At 44.6% G+C, this 22,775-nt stretch overlaps 1 protein-coding gene across 1 annotated transcript in view; it reads left to right on the top strand.

Moving 5' to 3' along the window:
• Window positions 1-21,515, top strand: part of MFSD10 (major facilitator superfamily domain containing 10) — a 38,763-nt gene extending 17,248 nt beyond the window's left edge. Inside the window, 7 exon segments of the mRNA XM_044295668.1 lie at window positions 964-1,075; window positions 7,886-7,994; window positions 9,248-9,271; window positions 9,273-9,339; window positions 12,897-12,944; window positions 18,273-18,362; window positions 19,701-21,515. Coding sequence (XP_044151603.1) covers window positions 964-1,075; window positions 7,886-7,994; window positions 9,248-9,271; window positions 9,273-9,339; window positions 12,897-12,944; window positions 18,273-18,362; window positions 19,701-19,807 — 557 coding nt within the window. The 3' untranslated portion in view covers window positions 19,808-21,515.
• The last annotated feature ends 1,260 nt before the right edge of the window (window positions 21,516-22,775 follow it).

Here is a 22,775-nt window from a genome sequence, read left to right as displayed (position 1 = left end):
TGAGGATTACTTGCTGAAAATAGCTCCTATGGTGTAGAGCTATCCACCCAAAAGGACATATTGGTGGAGCTGATGAGAAGAGGGTCTGGAGCAACAATGGCACATCATAGACTCATAAGAATCGATTTTCCAAAATTGCTATTACATGGGGAATGCAGGTAGTTACTAATAGGAGAGGGGGATATGAATCTTATCCATATTATGTCCCTTCATTGCTTATTGCCATCAAGCAGTATCTGGTAAATATAGAGTTTCCATCCCTTTCACAGTGATCACAATATATGAATAAATGAATTTTAACTGGAAGCCCATTGTAATTCCTTCAGTTACCAGCAGGGGGTGCACTCATGGTAAATATTAGGAGTATTTACTGGAAATCATTCCATCCAATACAAAAAGTCTTGTAATGTATATCTAACATAAGTTCACTTATAGCTGTAACTGCAATGATAAGTCGTGTGGATAGTAGAATGACATCTATACAATTATTATTATTTCTTCTTAATTTCATTTTAATTTCTTAATATAATTTTTTTAATTTTATTTTATACTGCATTTTTTGTATATGTGGAGTCATTCTCAATACTATATGCTATAACTGTCCTAAACTATCTTGTCCAGTGCAGTCCTGCTTGGTCATGACCCGTGAGCATAGATTGGACCATTAAACCCAACATGCCTTAATCAATACACCCTGTATCCTAATTGTAATGTTAAAGGGTCACTCTGCCTTTCACTGCTACAAAAATGATCCAGATCCTCTTGTCCTAGGATGGGGCAGGGTGTGGAAATGCATGAACCAGCACCAGGAGGTGCCACCTCTCCTCACCCCCTGGTGATACTGCTAGAGGTGGTTCTAGCTGGTGTATACCACTATAGCAAATCCTGTTTATGGATCCTGTGATCTCCATGACCATACACACTGATCCTACATGTCTAATACACAATCTCTCCGGTGTCTAGGTCTGTACAATCTCCGTGTCCTGGGCCTGGTCTACTTCTTGTACCTCTTCCTCTTCTCTGGCCTTGAGTACACCATCAGCTTCCTGACCCACCAGCGCTTCCAGTTCAACAGGTAATCCTTGTTCTGGAACTATTGAAGTCCTTCTTGGGAATCCCAAGGTCATAAATGGTATATAAATCTGCAGGGGCGTGCACAGATAGCAAAACTTGGTGGGGGGACTCTGCTCCACCAAGTCACCCAGTACATGTGTGTCAAGTGCTCCCAAATGACCCAGAACGCAAAGCACAATGCTTAAAATGATTGGCAAATTTACTTTTTTCTTTTTCTTAAGCAGAAGAAATGTGAAGAAAACAAAAAAAACAAATGACATTCTAAAAATTCCCTCTTATTGTATTCTCATCCTGAACACCATAGTTCTCAATGTATCTACACCAGACAACTGGCAAAAATACATTGATAAATTTCCCCCCCTACAGCTCTCTGACTGCAGCTTCCCCCAGTGTATTATAAAACTGCCTGAAGCCACCACTAGGGGGAACTCAGTGCATAGGAATGTATACAGTTACCATTGACCACAATGGACGCTGTAAAAATCTCTTTGCATAGAGTTCCCCCTAGTGGCAGCTAGATGAAAATGCAGTGTTTTCATGTCAGGAACAGAAGAAGGAGTTCAGTGCAGGGCCCACCTCCCCTACAGGCCCCATAGCAGTCACATGCCTGCTTGGAAAGTATTAGGTATTACATTCATGAAACAGGTAGCTCGGGATGAACGTGGGTTCCCGCTAGCAAATGGTCCCAAGGGCACAAAAATGTGAATCCTACTACTTCGTCTTAGGATACAATTTATGGATTCTTCTTGGAAAAGATTTCCAAAAATTTTTTAAGAAGTTCAAACATTTGCAAATTGTTCCATTTACAATGCAGAACTCATGGGAATTTGCAGTAAACAGTGAAATGTTGTGCTAGTCTGGTTTCAGCAGAGCATAACCCTGATTTGGCAGCAGCATTAAATGTATGTAACTGATACACTGATTTTCCTTACCATTAAGGATCGCTTCGTGCACCATGTATACATATATACATATATATTGATTAGCAGACACTGATGGATCCAGAATGCATTATCAGTGCCTGTGCCGGGGGTTCCTAGGAATGAGTCTTCCAGCTGCCTTACATTACAGTGATTATTGAGTAAAGCTAAGAGCCTGATGAAATATACAGAGAAAAACACGGGTTGTCTCACTTAGGGCTCATGCACACGACCGTATATATTTTGCGGTCCACAAAAAATACGGATGACGTCCGTGTGCATTTCATATTTTGCGGAACGGAACAGCCGGCCCCTAATAGAACAGTCCTATCCTTGTCCGTAATGCGGAGTAACTTCCATTTTTTTTTGCGAACCCGTTGAAATGAATAGTTCCGCATACGGTCCGCAATAAAAACTGAACAGATACGAAAAGAAAATACATTCGAGTGCATGAGCCCTTACTGTGAGCGCTGCTAGTCCTTCGTGAAGTGGGTTCAATTCTCATTAGGCAAGTGATACAAAGTTAAGGGACTGCGCTGCTCTACTGGAGAGAGGATAAGTCGGATGCCAGATCCTTCCTCCAGTTCTCCTTCCTTATGTCGCCAAACATTTCTCCTATGTCCCAGTGTGTCCCAGTTTACCATGTCCGATCAACCTGTAATATCACGGATCAAATAGTGAAGCACCGTAGGCACTTTAGGCTAAAAGATTAATTTATTCTACTCACAACAGTCGATTAAAACAAGGCATATTAGATATAAAATTCCGGTTTCCCAGAGTCCGCCAAACCTACGTTTCATCCCTTCTTTTTCAGAGGCATATATAACTCCCCTGAAGAAGGGGGATGAAACGTAGGTCGGGCGGACTCTGGGAATCCAGACTAGAATAAATTAATCTTTTAGTCTAAAGTGCCTACAGTGCTTCACTATTTTGCTCCCTGATATTACAGGTCAATCGGATGTGGACAAAACTGTGGAGCGCCACCTCACTAGGACATAGTAGCAGTGTTTGGCGGCATAAGGAAGAATTGGAGGAAGGATCTGGCATCTGACTTATCCTCTCTGTGGATTCCAGGAGAGCAGCGCAGTCCCTTAACTTTGTTTTAAGAGCCTGATGACCCTGACATAATGAGCTGCACTCTCTTATTAGCCTATTCTCACATTTGCTGGTGGAGTAGCGGGCCATAGACATAAGGCAGCACATTTGCTGTGGAGTAGCGGGCCATAGACATAAGGTAGCACATTTTCTGGTGGAGTAGCGGGCCATAGACATAAGGTAGCACATTTGCTGGTGGAGTAGCAGGCCATAAACATAAGGTAGCACATTTTCTGGTGGAGTAGCGGGCCATAGACATAAGGTAGCACATTTTCAGGTGGAGTAGCGGGCCATAGACATAAGGTAGCACATTTGCTGGTGGAGTAGCGGGCCATAGACATAAGGTAGCACATTTGCTGGTGGAGTAGCGGGCCATAGACATAAGGTAGCACATTTTCAGGTGGAGTAGCGGGCCATAGACATAAGGTAGCACATTTGCTGGTGGAGTAGCAGGCCATAGACATAAGGTAGCACATTTGCTGTGGAGTAGCAGGCCATAGACATAAGGTAGCACATTTGTTGTAGAGTAGTGGGCCATAGACATAAGGTAGCACATTTGCTGGTGGAGTAGCGGGCCATAGACATAAGGTAGCACATTTGCTGGTGGAGTAGCGGGCCATAGACATAAGGTAGCACATTTGCTGGTGGAGTAGCGGGCCATAGACATAAGGTAGCACATTTGCTGGTGGAGTAGCGGGCCATAGACATAAGGTAGCACATTTGTTGGTGGAGTAGCGGGCCATAGACATAAGGTAGCACATTTGCTGTGGAGTAGCAGGCCATAAACATAAGGTAGCACATTTGCTGGTGGAGTAGCGGGCCATAGACATAAGGTAGCACATTTGCTGGTGGAGTAGCGGGCCATAGACATAAGGTAACACATTTGCTGTGGTGTAGCGGGCCATAAACATAGGGTAGCACATTTGCTGGTGGAGTAGCGCGCCATAGACATAGGGTAGCACATTTGCTGTGGAGTAGCAGGCCATAAACATAAGGCAGCACATTTGCTGGTGGAGTAGCGGGCCATAGACATAAGGTAGCACATTTGCTGGTGGAGTAGCGGGCCATAGACATAAGTTAGCTGACGAATATCCTGGTATTTGGTAGAGCTTTCCATGAGCGGTTTTATTGCTGGTTTATGGAAGAAAAAAAAATCTAACTTTATGGCAATTTCACTTAAAAATCAGTGATGGCATCTGTACAGTACGGTCTGGTTGAGGTGGCGGTCTTCTCTGCCTGTGTTGTATCCCAGCTGCAGCCACATAGCTGCAATTCACACTTCAGTTTTTTGGCACATACAGAGAAACGCTCTCCTTTCTCTGTCTGAAGCTCATACATTGAAATTGAATGTGTCTGGAAAAAATAAACAGACGCACCCGGACACTATGTGGACGTTCACGTGTCCCTGTTTTGCGGACGTCAGTGGAACGGCTGTCTATATCCGACATTCACTAACCCAGTGCAGTGCACATTACAGTGCAAAGAGGTCGCCTCATCAGGACGGTCCCTTCTCATACGTAACATTAGGGCATAGCAACATCATAGAGGGGGGTCCTTAGTTCAGGACCTCCTTCTATTGGAAAAGAGAACCACTAAAAGGTTATAAGACTATAGAAGACTAAGTGGGCCATATATGCTGGCATACTGGTGTTGGGGCACTGCATGGCACTGTTATATGGAAACTGTATGGTAGTGGGGGGCATTTATTGGATCTGGCATGGCAATTTTATTGGTGTCTGTTTTATAGGAATGGTATTGGTGACATGATTTGAAAAATATATTTCTATTTTATTTATTTATATGACACCAATATGTAGCACAGCGGTGTTCATGCTTTGTCATTACACACGGCCCCTGAAGGAATTGGGGTTCACAATCGAAATTCTTAATGAACCAGTATGGTTTTGGATATTATTTGGGCAAGGTGTGGGATTGCTGTTTGGACCGGGAATGGCAGTATTATATGGGACATTGTATGGCAGTATAATATGGTCACTGTATGGAAGTATTATATGGGACATTGTATGGTGGTATTATATGGGCACTGTGTGGCAGTATTATATGGTACATTGTATGGTGGTATTATATGGGCAGTGTATGGCAGTATTATATAGTAACATACTATATAAGGCCGAAAAAAGACATTTGTTCATCCAGTTCGGCCTGTTATCCTGCAAGTTGATCCAGAGGAAGGCAAAAAAACAACAACTCTGAGGTAGAAGCCAATTTTCCTGACTTAAGGGGAAAAAAATTCCTTCCCGACTCCAATCAGGCAATCAGAATAACTCCCTGGATCAACGACCCCTCTCTAGTAGCTATAGCCTGTAATATTATTACCCCCCAGAAATACATCCAGGCCCCTCTCTAGTAGCTATAGCCTGTAATATTATTACACCCCAGAAATACATCCAGGCCCCTCTTGAACTCCTTTATTGTACTCACCATCACCACCTCCCCAGGCAGAGAGTTCCATAGTCTCACTGCTCTTACCGTAAAGAATCCTCTTCTATGTTTGTGTACAAACCTTCTCTCCTCCAGACGCAGAGGATGTCCCCTCGTCACAGTCACAGTCCTGGGGAATAAATAGATGATGGGAGAGATCTCTGTACTGACCCCTGATATATTTATACATAGTAATTAGATCTCCTCTCAGTCTTTTTTCTAAAGTGAATAACCCTAATTTTGATAATCTTTCACGGTACTGTAGTTGCCCCATTCCAGTTATTACTTTAGTTGCCCTCCTCTGGACCCTCTCCAGCTCTGCTATGTCTGCCTTGTTTACAGGAGCCCAGAACTGTACACAGTCCTCCATGTGTGGTCTGACTAGTGATTTGTAAAGTGGTAGGACTATGTTCTCATCATGGGCATCTATGCTCCTTTTGATGCAACCCATTATCTTATTGGCCTTGGCAGCAGCTGCCTGACACTGTTTTTTGCAGCTTAGTTTGCTGTTCACTAAAATTCCTAGATCCTTTTCCATGTCAGTGTTACCCAGTGTTTTACCATTTAGTATGTACAGGTGACTTGCATTATTCCTTCCCATGTGCATAACCTTACATTTGTCAGTGTTAAACCTCATCTGCCACTTATCTGCCCAAGCCTCCAATCTATCCAGATCCCTCTGTAGTAGTATACTGTCCTCTTCTGTGTAAATTACTTTACACAGTTTAGTGTCATCTGCAAAAATTGGTACATTGAATGGTGGTATTATATGGGCACTGTTATACTTGTGCTATTTTCAGTGTTTCTTATACCAATAAAAGGGGATGATATTATACTCCGGGGTCTTTATCCTTCCCTGACATTTTAGGTGTTTTGGGCCATTGCATAAATCAATGCAAAGTTGTCCATAGCAGGCATGTCCCAATAACGCCACAAAAGCCGGTCACCACTTGGGACTGAAGGACTTGGTGCTTGTTTGGCCCCATTTCCATTTTCCTTAGGTGTAGAGGAATCTGCATCAGTTTTTACCACCTATTAAAACAAGGGGTACAACCTGGGCCAGACCTCCATTCTCCAGAGGCTCTTGAGTATCCACTTCCAGATGGTCTCCCTGTAATTTTGACCTCTTTCAGTCATGATTACATAGTGATCAGATAGGGGGTGAAGCCTGATTACACCGGGGGCACCTCTCCCTGCGGCAGACGAGCTGTAATATTCCTGGAATGTCACCCCCGAGCGCCCGTCTGGATTTGGATGAATTTGCTTCTCTGATTTGTGCCTGATTAGCAGAAACTGCTCTGCCGTCAGCTTAGTCCTGAAATTCCATTTAAAATGAATGAGGTGGGATTAAATGGCACAAAATGTGCCGAGGACGCAGTGCCGTCCGCACGGGATCATTGGATGTCCACCATTAACCCTTCCATGTCCACTGCCCTTGTATGAAAGGTTCTCAGTGAAGGAGTTTTTATTTTTTATTAATTGCATTCTTGTTTTTATGCAGAAACTAGTATTACATGGCTATGTAGATAATTTCTGTAACTGGGCATGTAGACAGGGTGAGGAGAACCTGGATCAGCATATGTGTTGCCAGCATGGTGCTTAGAACCTACACTCATTTACTCATCATTTCCGGACAGCTTGGAATTAATTTACAAGTTTTTCTATACTAATTGAATACTATATATAGGTACACGTGGGTTTTCCTAACTTTGGGCACAAGTTGCACCATCCATGAGGTCAGATAGGAATTTTGCCACAGGCGGCACCATTCCCTGACTGCAAGGGGGCAGAAGTTATGGAGATATCGTCAGTTCCTGCTTGTACTCTCCCCAGGATGGTGGGAGCACAATTTGAGTAGAAACACCCCTCAGAAGTACTGTATATCTCCTGTGCCATATGAAGGCACCATATGAGTGGCATAGAACAGAGCCAAAGGCACTCTAGGTGCGTCCATACAGGCTGCAACTTCTTACAGTTACAGTAGGAAAAGCAGCTCTTGAGCACAAACTGCTGCTCTAACAAAAAAAACAGGCATGTGGCCACTGTGGAGGGCAGAAGTAGGAGTTGCACCAGGGCCTTGATGTCTGATAGAGCCCAGTGCTGAACATCTAAGCAGCTCTGACCTTCAGGAGTCTGGGAAAGCTGGGTGACAACCTCGGTGGGAGCTATCCTGAGAACAATCCTGGAGGCCCCAACCATGATACAAACATGTGGCTTTGGGAGGAGATTTTGGGGAAACATCTGGAAGTGATCAGGAGGGTAAACACCACTGCGGTTGCACTACGGATCGCACTGTAAATGTTCCCGGCTGTGAAATCAGCCCCATAACCTGCACTGTTTGATTTCTCTGGCAGCATGCAGCAGGGGAAGATGTTTTTCTTCATCGGAATTACCATGGCCGTGATCCAGGGCGGATACGCTCGGAGAATCAAACCAGGAAATGAAGTGAAAGCCGTCAAACAGGTAACCATGCTGTGAGGATGAGGATGCCAGGATACTCCAGGTACCCTAGGGGCCACCAACACCCTGTAGTTGAGTAGAAAGGAGGAGGTGAAAGAACCTTATTCCAAATGGTCCTGGAATACTCTGCAACGTTTAAGGTTTTTTAAAAGATCAACCTATGCATCCCTAAATCTTCTTCTCCTGTCTCCCCCTACTTTCTGCATCTCACCACAGAAGATCAAAGAAGTAGCCAACACCATAGGCAGTTATCGGGAACAAAAAGCCAGTTTCTGACAATTTCCCGCTCATCAGAGGAGGTGAGAGCTGCATCTACATACAGCAATCATCTCCTCTCTATGGGGACGAGCAATCACTAGAGTGATCGCACCTCTCCATACAGAATCATTCGGGATCTGCTGCCCAGAAACGATGATTTAGATGTCCACATCACAGATGTTTTCACCCGATACACAAGCCTTTTCCTGTTCATTGGGGGATCGGCACCTTTGCACAGGGCAATATTCAGGAAAAAGCATTCCTAGGAATGCTCTTTCCTAATAATTGCCATGATTGTTGACCCTTGTAAAGGGCCCTTTAGTGTGATGAGGGGGACCTGTTGGCCCCTCCGACTTATTGGCCTGGTTGCAACTGCATCTGCTGTGACCCCTATAGGTATGCCACTGTATGAATTCATATGGAGTACAAAAGTAAAAGTATGCTCTGTCAGAAGCCTGGTTACAGAGATATTCTCCTCTAAACGAAATGTTTCTACGGTAAAATATGTTCTGTAATAAGGTCCTGAAGAAAGGCACTATACAGCAGGATATTATAGGGAGTCTATGCAGTGTTACCACATGAACATGGGTGCCCTGCTGCCCCCACCCTCTGAAGCTCGCTGGATGCTTATCTCGCCTCATGGCAGAATCCTCCAAAGGGGATCCTGTGGGCCCCCTGGCTTAGGATCCTGGTCGCTCACTGAGACCCCTATAGTTACACGACTGAACATGGCGATCTGGTGATGTCAACTACCAGCCTCTGTGTCTGCTGACCCAATTCTAGTTAATACTTAGTGTGATGGATTTCCTAATGAATTATAGAAGACCCCAGTTTTACCAGAATTGCCCTCTAAATTTCTTTGGTGCCTATAAAACGTCTCATAGTTTACATCTGGAGACATGAGGGTATTTTATTAACTTTCTGATCTTTTATTCTAATGGTTATGTTCTCTGTATGTTAATATCCCTCCTCATATACACTGGTCTCCTGCTCTGCAGGCCATTATTCTTCTCATTCCAGCATTTCCTGCTGATAGGATTTGCAGGCGGCCTGACCACGCTGGGCTGTGGACTTCTCCTCTATTCTTTTGGTAAGTTCTGACATGGCTTATATAATATATTCTTTCCACTTTGTCTTCTCTTAGATGTATGGTTTCATGTATCGTATTGTAAAATATAACAGGATAGAACAGCTATAGAAGTTTTTTGTATCCTCCAGAGCTGGGTTACTCAATGATTCAAGTCAAGGATATGATCCTATATTCTGTAGAACCTAATAAGAGCAGGGCATGAAGGTCGTCCTAGTCCAGGGCCACACATACTGTAACCCAAGCTCTAGATCTTTGCTTCTCAAATGTTTTTAGGTGAACCTCAAGATTCCAGCAGAAGTTCTCCCAAAAACAAAAATCAGTAATACTGTATAACATGGGCACCACTGCCAATTTGGCATTCATGCTAAGGATGTATTGCTGCAACTAACCAATGTTAGCTTCTTAGGTAGACGCTAAGGCTCCACTAGTAGGTACATGGGAAGAAGGACAATGACAGGCATCGGAACTGTACGTTTCTTTACACCGGGCAGTGGTGCAGCGCTGCAGGACCCTTCATGACCACTACTCATTGTATGGAGCTCAGTGTATCAGCCCACTCAAGCAGCTGATCGGTGAGGGTGTCGGACCCTCATCAATCTGTCCTAAGGATAGGCCATCGATATTACAGTCCCAGAAAACCCCTTTAAGTTATAATTAGGGATGAGCGAATCGACTTTAGATGAAACATCCGAAGTCGATTCGCATAAAACTTCGTTCCAATACTGTACGGAGCAGGAGCTCCATACAGTATTAAAATGTATTGGCTCCGATGAGCCGAAGTTATTGCTTTGCGAGACTTCACGTAATAACTTCATAAATGAATTTGTACTGTAAAAAAAACATTTCCTGAACTCGGGTTCGGTTCCAAGTGGTACCTTCGCGAAGCAATAACTTCGGCTCATCGGAGCCAATACATTCTAATACTGTACGGAGCTCCTGGAACGAATGTTTCACCCGAAGTCGATTCGCTCATTCCTAGTTATAATCTGTGTACCATATTGCAGAACATACTGGTATTACATGAGCAAACTGCTCACAGATGACTCACTGTAACGGCATCTATGTGAGCAGAAGTAGGTCACTTTTCAGTCTCTGACTGTAAGCAAGAATGTTTCCATTCACCAACAGCAAGCAGAGATCTTGAAAACCGCGAGGACCTGAAATACAAAATCTATTAGAAAGCTTCTGGACTTTTTTTTTCCCCATACGAAAATAAAAAAGGACCACCCCCTCAATGAGGCTGTGTAGTGTTGGCTATTGTACAATATACCAATACGACCGGTTCTGTTGGCTCCTCCTATGTCAGCCATGTTGATTTCTGGGTTGAGATCACAGTTATGTTTAGGGTATGTTCACACGACCGTGGTGCCGCCGTGCCCGTGTTGCGGACTGCAAACTACGGGTCCACAAAACACAGGCGCCGGCCGTGTGTACTTTGCATTAAGGTGCGGACCCATTTACTTCAACGGGTCCGCAATCCGCAAGATGCAGCGAAAGATATAGCATGTTCTACCATTTGTGGTGCGGAAGCACGGACCCGGACCCGTGTGTCTGGGTTCGTGCCTCCATGCCGCAAAATATAGGATATGTATCGCTGCATCTTGCGGATCACGGACCCATTAAAGTCGGAGTTCACACGTCTGGTGCCCGTGTATTCCGGACCCACGGTTTGCAGTCCACAACAGGTTGCACAGCACCCCCACGGTCATGTGAATGTACCGCTAGTTATACGCTATTTATTGGTGAGTATCAGGGTTACTTTTTATTTTCTTGTTTATTCAAATTTTACGTCAAGCACAACTAAACCATTTTTCTCGCCCACGTTCCTCCGTTACAAATCGCCCAGTATAGAAGACTTCCGCGGGTGGGTAATTATGGAGGGTCTCCACCTTCTGAGTTTTTAGTTGTTGATAAGGTATTATTATGTCCCCTCCTTTCCTCAGTAATTAAGTAATCCCCATATAGGGCCCCGCTTAACATAGCATTTCTGCAGCTAACACAGTGACTGGGGCTTGGAAACGGGCCACTTGCATCCGCCCCACTCTGCTAATCTGGAACATATGACGGCCGCTCTCTGGGGGTCTTTCCCTCTCTCTGCTGGTTTTATAGCAGCAGTTCCCTTGAAACCATTTATTACTCCATCAAAGAAACACAAAGCAATGCGAGGCCAGCTATTCTCCTGCATTGTACATTATTCATCCTGAGGTTTCCTTCAGTGCCAGTAGGGGGCAGCGTAAGCTTTACTAGCATTATATCACTGTTTTTATGAGCAGGAAATCCTGTGGGCCATCACATAGAGATTTATTATCATATACAATACTTGCTGTATCTGTATCGACCGGAAGCTGACGAGTAGATGGGTTTGGTGATGCAACTAAAGTGGTAGATGTTATTCACTGTACAATGAAGACGTATTCCATTTTCTAACATACTTTTTATATCGTTTTTTCATGGTTTTCAAGATCTCTGCATGCTGTCATTCAATGGGAACCTTCATACAACTCTGTCCAGGTCATGTGCTGCACAGTTTGACATGAATTGCACACATAGGGATTAGGCTGAAAAGGGCAACGTTCTAGTTCAGCCCATTCTTCTGCAATGCCTTCCCAAATCAGAGGCCCATCTACTGCCGATAGCCTGTAATATTATTACCCCCCAGAAATACATCCAGGCCCCTCTTGAACTCTTTTAGTGAACTCACCATCACCACCTCCTCAGGCAGAGAGCTCCATAGTCTCACTGCTCTTACCGTAAAGAATCCTCTTCTATGTTTGTGTACAAACCTTCTTTCCTCCAGACGCAGAGGATGTCCCCTTGCCCTTTGGGCAAACGGGCAAAACTCAAAGGACCAGGTATACGGCCAAATGGCGCGTTTGCAATGTGGTTGCGTTGTATCCGAGGACCGCGCAGACGTACAAGCCGCAGCGGGCTGGAATTAACTAATTAGGACTGCACTGTTTAGTCGGTATTTATTGCTAATGGCAAGGCAGTGTTGCAGGGCCCCGTGGTCATTAACGCCAACTAAACCAGGGGTAGGCAACCTCCAGCAGTTATAAAACTACAACTCCCAGCATGCCTACTTGCTCTGCTATTCTAAGAACTCACATATAAATGAATGGAGCATGCTGGGAATTGTAGTTTCGCAACAGCTAGAGTGCCGCAGGTTGCTGACCCCTGAACTAAACAATGCCATATTAATTAATTTTAGCCCGCTGTGCCTTGTATGGCCGTGCGGTAGTCAGGCGACAACATGACCGCCATGTGGCTGTACCCAAGGAATAGATCCAGGGGCATGCTATAACACTGATGGGCCCAACATTGATACTTGGAGAATTTTTCTTGAGCACCAAAGCAGGATAAAACGGCAATGCGACATGCGCAGTGTGCAGCACGTTCACGTGTCCATGACCTGGGTAATGCACTGTCTCAGAGGTCCTCATACACGCGCACACAGATGAATGGGCTATACATATATAATATAAATACTCAATTGCGTGATTAACATTTATAAACTTTGTATCTAGCGTAGTTTAACTTTTCTCTCCTTCCTGTCCCAGCTGCAGCCATTGTGGTTCCATGTTTATCCTCATTGGTTTCAACATATGGTAAGCATTTATATCGCAAAAAAAATTAGAAAACATTTGCAACTTGGTTTATTTTCCCAATGTATCTAAAATTTAAAAATATGAAACAGCTTTGCAAATAATTTTGATTAAACAAAATATCTCAATGATTTGTGTTTGCAGCTCCCATGCAGACTAATGTGTGTTCATGGTTAAAGACTACAAAGAAACCCTGGGCCCCCAGCCTCTCCTTATTTACTGAAATTGGTCGCTAATGGTTATATAAATCTTAAAGAGGTTGTCTCCTCTGAGATAATGGTGGCATATTGCTACCTGCTTTGGGACCAGCACCTATACACTGCGCATGTGCAGCCGCCCTCCATTCATTTTCTATGGAACTGCCGAAAATAGCCAAACTCGGCTATTTCCGTTGGGCCAATAGAAGTGAATGGAAGCGGTGGCTGGTCATGCGCAGTGCGCTGCCATTCACTTCTATGGGGAGAGAATTCGGTCTTAGTTATCATTCATTCCCTTTAGATGCAGGCAGAATGAGAGTATGTAATGGGTTAAAAGCAGCAGATCTATGTGCACACTGTGGGCTATTCATAGAGAGCTGCCAGCCAGAGCCTCATCCATCTGCTGGCGAGAAGCTGCATGCTGCGCATGTGTTACTGTATCAGCGCTATTATTAGAATGTATCCTAGTGTGTCCTGTATTATACAGTATAATAATGATGTATTATCACGAAATCCTAATATAAAACCTGAATAAACTCTGATCCAGGAAGACAAAAGCTTTAGCGCCACCTGTTGGATGATTATCATAAAAGTCAATGTCTGGCGCTTTAAAACAGGCCCTTGGAGCATGACTTGGGAATATAAGCCTTAGGCTACATGCACACCAACGTATTTTGTTTCCGTGTCCGTTCCGTTTTTTTTTTGCGGATAGGATGCGGACAACGCACCGTGTGCTTATCCGCATCAGTATGTCCGTTCTGTAGCCCTGCAAAAAAAATAGAACATGTCCCTTTCTTGTCTGTTTTAGGCATTGTTACAATGGATCCGCAAAAAAAACAAAAACGGATGGCATACTTTTTTTTGTGGATCCGCAATTTGCGGACCGCAAAACACATACGGTCGTGTGCATGTAGCCTAAAGCACTACTATAAGGAAAAAGACTCCCTAGCTTCACCTGTGATGCTAGGGTGACTCGTCCCTGGTAGTGCTCCCAACTTGGATTATATCTCAAGTCATTGGAGGTCATTTATTAAGACTGCGTAAAAAAGTGGCAAGACCCCGTTTTGTGTCTTTTTTTAGCGCCCGTTTTTATGCTTCCCTCAACAGTGTGGAGGGGTGGAGGCGGTATGGGGGAGTAGCCATCAGCCCTGGCAATTTACTATCATTTCCACCAGGAAACTGTGGTGTAAATGACATCAGGGACTAGAGTAGGATGTACCTAACTTATGACAAGGCGCGCGCCTCGTCATAAATTAGACGTATCCTCTGGCACTGCAGGAAGTTTCAAAGACCAGCGTAAAACTTCTGTTTTTGATAAATGACCCCTATTGTTCCAAGGTCTGTTTAAAGGGCCAGAATTAACTTAAGTCTCATGCACACGACTATATTTTTGGTACACGTCCAATCTGCAATGCGGATCGCACGCGGACCCATTCATTGTTATGGGGCCACAAAATAATGTGGACAGCACGTGGATGTCACCAGCGCGGCCGTTCTGCAAATTATAGAATGCTTAATTCTTGTCCATTTTGCAGGCAAGAATAGGCAATTCTACAATAGGGAATCGGGAAAGTATAGGATGCACAAGGCCGATGTCTGTATTTTGCGGATCTGCGGTTTGCGGACCACAAAATACATGCAGTTGTGTGTATGTCGTCTTATAGGACAGTCATCCAATAGGTGGCGCTAGTGCGTCCCCCCAAGGCCCTCTATATATAGCGTCCTAGGTGTAAGAAATGCAGAGTGGTATGTTGCGGCCTAAAATGTTTCTTAGTGTGTGTCACACTGCTCCTACCTGGATACCGCTGGACCCCAGGCTTTGGCTCCAAAGCAATAAATAGGGGGAATAATTGAGGGATAAAAGAATAACTGGAGTCCAGACCTTGAAATGAAGTTCAATGGCAGCTTTACTTTGCATAAACTTTCTCCTAAACTGTTTACTGTCTCTGTTTACAGGCTTTGTCTTGGTTCCAGCAGGCTTTAGCATGAAACTAGCAGGCAAACTCCACTCTGCTATATCTGTTTTTCTCTGACTCAGCCTGTACTGACAGGCTAACTGTATAACTCAGCTTCTTCTGTATGCTGCACTTCACTTTGTAGTCTGACTCTAGGTTATGCCTGGGAAACTTTCATCCTGGCTCCTGCGGCTTTAAGCTTTGGCCTCCATGGCCAGCAGAGCTTAAGGTGCTCTGGCTGGCGTGGGCATGTCCAGCAGTGACGTGCCCCTGCACACCCTTCCCCTAGCTGGGGGTAAACTAGACTAACTCTAACTGGTCCCCACCCTTCCTGCAGGAAATAGGACTCGCCCACTTCCCTCCAGAGGAGGGGTTAGAATGGGATGGAGAGTTCCATTCTATCTAAGTACAGCTCTGCCATGTTTGCTGCCACCTGCTGGTGAACCAGGCACATTACATGTGAACATAACAGTTGCAAAACAACATTATTAGGAATGCACAGTGTGGAGGACCTGGACAAAATACATAGATGGCATTGGTGTTAGCCCAATAAAGACAGTAGTAGGGTGCAGGAGTGGGAACACCACTCTGGGGTGTTACGCTAGCGAAGCAGTTTTTGTCCTTCTGCATAAGGGAGCATTGCCCAATTTATAAGACTTTCTATGTCTTGCAGTCTCCACAAAGAGAAAGAAAAACTTCCCAAGACCCATCTCCCTAATATGTATATTGGGTGCTCTTTTTGGGGTGAACATGGTGCCTCATGGAGGCAGTATTAGGCAGCACACGGTGAAAAGTATGGGTACAAAAGGGCATACACGCAGCATTGTGGTGGTGCATGAACCGAGTATGGCGGCACAAAGAGTTCCTATAGGTCTGTGTCTGCACACACTGAAGTGCTGTGTGTATGGACCCTTACACCGATACTTAGCTCATTCCTTGCCTATATTCCTGTACACACGCTTGGATTTTTGGGCTGTGCATTGGAATATCTGAAAGCAGTTACCGATCAAAGTCTACAAGACCATACATATCTTATAGTCTGAACAGGGAGACACATATTGATTTATTGGACCGGCCCTTGCACTATTGTCTATACCTGTTATTTACATAGGGCACAATAAATCACCTGTAGGCACCACTTTACAGTTTACACAGAGACTGGATCTATATGAAAAGTTGGGTCACTACCCTACAGTACATAATACAAGAAATGACTTGATCCTGGAACGTGAACTGCAGCAGAGTTACATGTGGATTTGCCATGGATTTTTCTGCAGTGTTCACCCTATGCAATCCAAAGTGGAAATCCTCAGGGTAAACTGGCATGTGTCAGACTTAATTTCTGTACCACAAGTCAATTTCTGCCTTTTTGCCCTGATTTTTTTTTCTCATCCGCTTTGCTGCTGAACTCTGTGGATTTTCCACCCCATGGGAACAGAATCTTCTAGCCCAGAGCAGCATTCATTATTCTGCTACAGTCAAAACTAATCTGTAATGTCTGCTACAGCCAGAGCTCATCTGTAATGTCTGCTACAGCAAGAGCTCATCTGTAATGTCTGCTACAGTCAGAGCTCGTCTTTAATCTCTGCTACAGCCAGAGCTCGTCTGTAATGTCTGCTACAGCCAGAGCTCGTCTGTAATGTCTGCTACAGCCAGAGCTCGTCTGTAATGTCTGCTACAGCCAGAGCTCGTCTGTAATGTCTGCTACAGCCAGAGCTCGTCTGTAATGTCTGCTACAGCCAGAGCTCGTCTGTAATGTCTGCTACAGCCAGAGCTCGCCTGTAATGTCTGCTACAGCCAGAGCTCGCCTGTAATGTCTGCTACAGCCAGAGCTCGCCTGTAATGTCTGCTACAGCCAGAGCTCGCCTGTAATGTCTGCTACAGCCAGAGCTCGCCTGAATGTCTGCTACAGCCAGAGCTCGCCTGTAATGTCTGCTACAGCCAGAGCTCGCCTGTAATGTCTGCTACAGCCCTCGTCTGTCATGCTGCTACAGCCAGAGCTCGTCTGTCATGCCTGCTACAGCCAGAGCTCGTCTGTCATGCTGCTACAGCCAGAGCTCGTCTGTCATGCCTGCTACAGCCAGAGCTCGTCTGTCATGCCTGCTACAGCCAGAGCTCGTCTGTCATGCCTGCTACAGCCAGAGCTCGTCTGTCATGCCTGCTACAGCCAGAGCTCGTCTGTCATGCCTGCTACAGCCAGAGCTCGTCTGTCATGCCTGCTACAGCCAGAGCTAGTCTGTCATGCCTGCTACAGCCAGAGCTAGTCTGTCATGCCTGCTACAGCCAGAGCTCGTCTGTCATGCCTGCTACAGCCAGAGCTCGTCTGTCATGCCTGCTACAGCCAGAGCTCGTCTGTAATGCCTTCTACAGCCAGAGCTAATCTTCCCGCATGCTTTCACACTATCATTACAAAAAATATCATGCAACACATGTAATGTACTTGTACCCTTTTTGTTCCCTCTGTGTCTCTTGACACGTCACTGTGTAGCCCAAACCCATGAGGGTACAGAGGGAACAAAAAGGGTACAACTACATTATATGTGTCGCATTACCTTTTTTGTAACGATAGTCAATGGTGTCGCGCTGCGACTGCGACGCAACAACTTGGATGGATTTTTTGAGACAGTGCGAAACCATTGACTATCATTACAAATGTTGTGTGACTTTTCTGCAACAAATGTCACCGTGTAGCCCTAGCCTTATAGTAAATGCCCTGCTTGTTCAGTGTCTCTAAACTGCTTGCTTTCTGGGTAGTATATGCATACTCTTTGCCATGAGGAATACATTTTTAGGACATCGGCTATGTCTCTCAACAAGCTGATGACTGGCTTCATTAGCAACTTGCAAATTAGACTGAAGTTGGATAATTCCCGCATGCTTTCAGATCACCCCCTCCCTCATATGACCTACTGTACAATAAAGGTCCAATTTACCAGTGCCATATAGTGGTCAAATGATAGCACCATACGTTTGCTTGAATCACAATAATACAACCATGCACTACTAAAATATTACCGTGCTGAAAAATTCAGCGAGCAAATAATATTGGCATATAATGTTTTAAATAAATACCGCAATACAGTGTGAATATAACCATACAGTAACACAACAGTGCTATAAATAATATTGCCAAGTATACTGCGCTGTATGTGATATCATGTATCTCTTGCTTTCCTCAGGCTCCGCCAGTCAGAAAGGCACAGTGATGGGAATCCTTCGAAGTCTGGGGGCTCTCGCCAGAGCTTTGGGGCCTATCTTATCAGCTACTCGTGAGTGTCCGCTCTCTATACTTGCCTCAGGGTGATTAGATTAGACCTCTGTGTCCGGCCGAATTGTGCTGGTGTTGGGAGAAACATCTTCTGCGCTTCTCATGTCACTGGTGGGCCGGGTGTGTCCACTCTGGAGGGAAGCCAGGATTTCAGAGCGTTTATGGAGAACATGAAACAGGAAACCATCAGTCAGAGCAAATCTGAACCGTTACAGCGAAACATCAGCCCAGGAGTAAATCACCGGTTACACGTTAATGGCTGTTTTGACAACATACATTTCTCATGGGAGGTCTCCACCCAATGAGTTCCATATTCACCTTCCATCATGGATAGGAAGAAGAAGCCTTCACTTCTGAGCCGTATGACATACAGCACTACAGTTTAGGGTATTCTGAGTGAATACAGTGGGGCCCCTTATTTAGGACCCTCATCAATTAGCAGGAGCCTTCACAAAGAGCATCTCTGGAGGCCTAGCACTTCTGTGCATTATATTCAGTTTGTTCACTGTGTAATGCTTCACTTCGCCCTGTGGTGGCGCTGCAGGGAAACTGAACCCTTGCTGCCAGGTTTTTCTATTGATTACAAATGATCACTGGTAGTCAGTTGCTTTAACTAACCAATCAGACCCCAGATCTCTTTTTCAAAAGAAATAACGACACATACTCATCAATTGATATGGGCAACTGCTGTACTTTACCTCTGCACTAATCTTTTGAAATCTTGAACACAGTGCGAAACTGAGACACTTCGTTCAGGTGGGGCCTGAGTGCATGACACAAGGATTCACTCTTGTAATTTTTAATTAGCGGTGTAAGTTTGAAGCTCCTGTATGTAAAATGGGGCTACGACCTACCATAAGCCATTTATAATACTCGGTGTATTCTTATATGAAAGAGAGGTCTTTGGACCTAGGTGCAGCCTCTATACCCCTTATGTCAACACTCCTGGTCTCTAGCATCCTTTTGCTGTGCTGTCAAATGAATGACCAACCATGTACTATACAGCCTAGTCCACCAGAGTGGAAGCTATATATTTTTTGTAGATCACTTTAGTTAATAAAAAGGTGGCACCCATGCAGGAAATAACCTTGATCCCCCCCCCCCCCCCCCACTTCACATCCATATGTCCTAATGGGGCATATAGACAGAGAATGCCTTCTTGATGCAGCCTCTTTAAGGACCTTTAGAAATGTGTTTAGAGGGATACATATTACTGTCAGTAAAGGTTTGGGTTGTTGCCCCCTCACAGGCACAATAGATATACTTGGGTAGGTCACTACACAGTTGTAGGGCAGTAATCACTTGTGATACTTGTGTAACGTATACATTTTCCTGGCAGTATACTGGCTGATCGGCGCTGAAGCCTGCTTCACTCTCTGTGCCATCTCATTCCTGATCCCTCTCGTATACCTCAGACGTGTGAAAGTGACTGGAAAGGAAGAATAAGAAGATCCAGGGAAGGAGAAAACTCTGAAGACTACTGCACTATGGAGGATGACTATGTCCTTGACCAAGTACTTGATTGTTCCGAACCCCTACAGAGTATATAGAGCTAATATAGGGGTCACTTTCTGAAGATACCAGCTCCCCCAGTATTAGCTATAACTGGGAGTAGTGATCTGTATTCCCATCACTTGAACATTTTGCTTATTTAAAGCTATGGGCATCATGTATGATCACGATATGGATGAAGTGCCTTGACCATAAACATTCTGGCTTCCTGGTCCCAACTGGCTGATCGGGGGCACAGGAGTATAGGCTACACTGGTGGCTATTTACCTCAGATGAGCAGTCATGCTTTTACGTGTTGTACAGAATTTACCTTCATGATGGCACACTTGGTACAAGCCTTGGCGTCATATGTTTCATTAGCCCCTTACAGCAGAACAGAAATTATGTACTGTATATAGGCATTTCATGGCATACCTTCCAGGATTGGGGCTGGCAGTTAGCACTATATATATGTGTATATATACATAAAGTTATATATAAACTTAAAATCACCCTCCAGTTGTAGAAAAAAAAAAATCATAATTGGGGAACGAATAAAACACTTACCTGACACAATTACTTTTCAGCTGCAGATCCACCAATTCTCAGACTCCGCTTCTGCTACCCGAAATGGCGGCACTGCTTCTCAGACTTCCTGGTGCACACTGTGCATTTAATAGTCCAATACACTTCCTGCTGCCCTTGGATTGGCCAGTACTGCACGGGTGCACAGTGCTGGCCAATCAGGAGGGCAGGGCTAGACAAGAAGGAAGTGTCTTGGACTACCAAGTAGTCTAAGAAGAGGCGCGAGCAGAAGAGAAAATTAATTAGGCTGAAAAGAGAGGCACTAGGTAATTTTTTTTGCTCGCTCCCCAATTAAATTTAATTTTTTTTCTTGAATCAGCAAGGTGAGGGGATTTTGTACATAGGTGTGTTGGCGTTTTATACATAATTTGTGGCATTCACATTACCTACTGTATGTTATACATATCTACTGTATATATGGTGCCAGGTGCCTGTACCACATGTTGGGGGCTTGTATTATTATTATTTTTAGATCATTTTACATGACTACATTTAAAGGGACACGAATCCTAAATTGCAGCCGATTTCTGATTGTGGGACCAGGGTCTTTTTTGCACTTCCCTTTGAAGAATGTTGCCGTTAGCAATTCCATAGCCTGAAAACGGGGAACAATGGATTGCATTCACATGTATGGCTTTAGCTTTAGTGTCCCTCGAAAGTCTAAGGCCTCTTTCACACGAGTGACTCTTCCACGCAGGTGTGATGCGTTAAGTGAACGCATAGCACCCGGACTGCATCCTGACCCATTTATTTCAATGGGTCTGTGCATGAGCGTTGTTTTTTACGCATCATTTATGCGTTGCGTGAGACTCATAGCCTGTTCTATATTCTGCTTTTTTACGCAGCCCAGGCCCTATGGAAGTGAATGGGGCTTCAGTGAAAAAACACATTGCGTCCGGATTGGATGCTACGAGATGTTGTTTGTAAGTCTTCCGTTTATGTTTCACGTGTCTGAAAAACGCATCAAAACTGAATGCACCCGCGAGGAAAAAAACTGAAACGCTGAACGCAATTGCAGACAAAACTGACTGAACTTGCTTGCGAAATGGTGCGAGTTTCACTGAACGCACCCTGAGAGAATCCGTATCGTTCGTGTGAAAGAAGCCTAAGGCTGGGTTCACGCCTGAGCGTTTTACAGCGCGTTCCTACGCGCTGTAAAACGCTCAACAGGCAAGAACCAATGATTCCCTATGGGCATGGTTCTCACCTGAGCGTTTTACAGCATGTACGAACGCGCTATAAAACGCCCTACGCCCCAAGAAGTACAGGAGCTTCTTTGGGGAGTAATGTCGCGCATTCCTGCCCATAGACTTTCGGGAACGTGCGACAATGGGCGTTTGCTTGTTTCTGGAGCCGCATATGTAAACGCCCGATAAAATCGTGCATACAGAGCGCATACAGAGTACGCTCAGGTGTGAACCCAGCGTCAAGGTGGATTTAAAGCAATAATTGGGAAGATTATCGGGAACGAGCGTTTGCAGGATCTGCCCTTGTAAAGATGCCGCCAATCACCTGATAAACAAATGAAACGCAAATTTTTTAGGGTGATCCTGCCGTTTGTGCATTTTTTTTTACTACACACATCTGTATGGAACAGTGTAGTCTGCTTTTAAAAAGAAAAGAGGTATACCGGGCTGACGCAGGCCAAAGGGGCATTTTTGGCATCCATTATGTGAATGGGAGCCTATGGGTACATTTGACTAGCTCCCAGAGCATCAGGCAATCAGACAGTGCTAAACGCAGTGTGACGGTAGCCTCATGAGTAATGGTGGTCTAAGTGCCTTTCATAGTGTCCTTAATGAGCCCAGTGAATAAATGACGCTACAAACGGGTAGGTTAAATTTGATTTTCACCCAAAAATGTTGAAATTGTCCATATACCGTATATCTGCAGTCAAAATTTAGTAACTATGATTCATTCACTTAAGAGGTTTTGTAATTTTTTTGTTTTGTTGTGGGAACTAGGGATGAGCGAATTTCATATTTTGAAATTCGTTTTCGGTTCGTGTTGTGGTATAATGTGAATTGCGTTATGTATTCCGTTACCACGGACCAGATCGCAATTCCATGATCGAATGCATAACAGAATGCCTTTAGAGTCATTCCGTTATTTATTCCATCATAGTCGAAGTCTAGGGCCTGCATAACGGATCCGTCTGGTTTACGTTATGCAAGGGAGTCCTCTCCTGCATAACGCAAGCCGGACGGATCCGTCATGCAGGCCCTAGACTTCTATTATGACGGAATGACTCTAAAGGCATTCTGTTATGCATTCGATCATGGAATTGCGATCTGGTCCGTGGTAACGGAATACATAACGCAATTCACATTATACCACA

The sequence above is a fragment of the Bufo gargarizans genome, chromosome 1, assembly GCF_014858855.1.
Source record: "Bufo gargarizans isolate SCDJY-AF-19 chromosome 1, ASM1485885v1, whole genome shotgun sequence".
Classification (NCBI taxonomy): Eukaryota; Metazoa; Chordata; class Amphibia; order Anura; family Bufonidae; genus Bufo; species Bufo gargarizans.
This window is presented reverse-complemented; position numbering and strand designations above follow the sequence as displayed.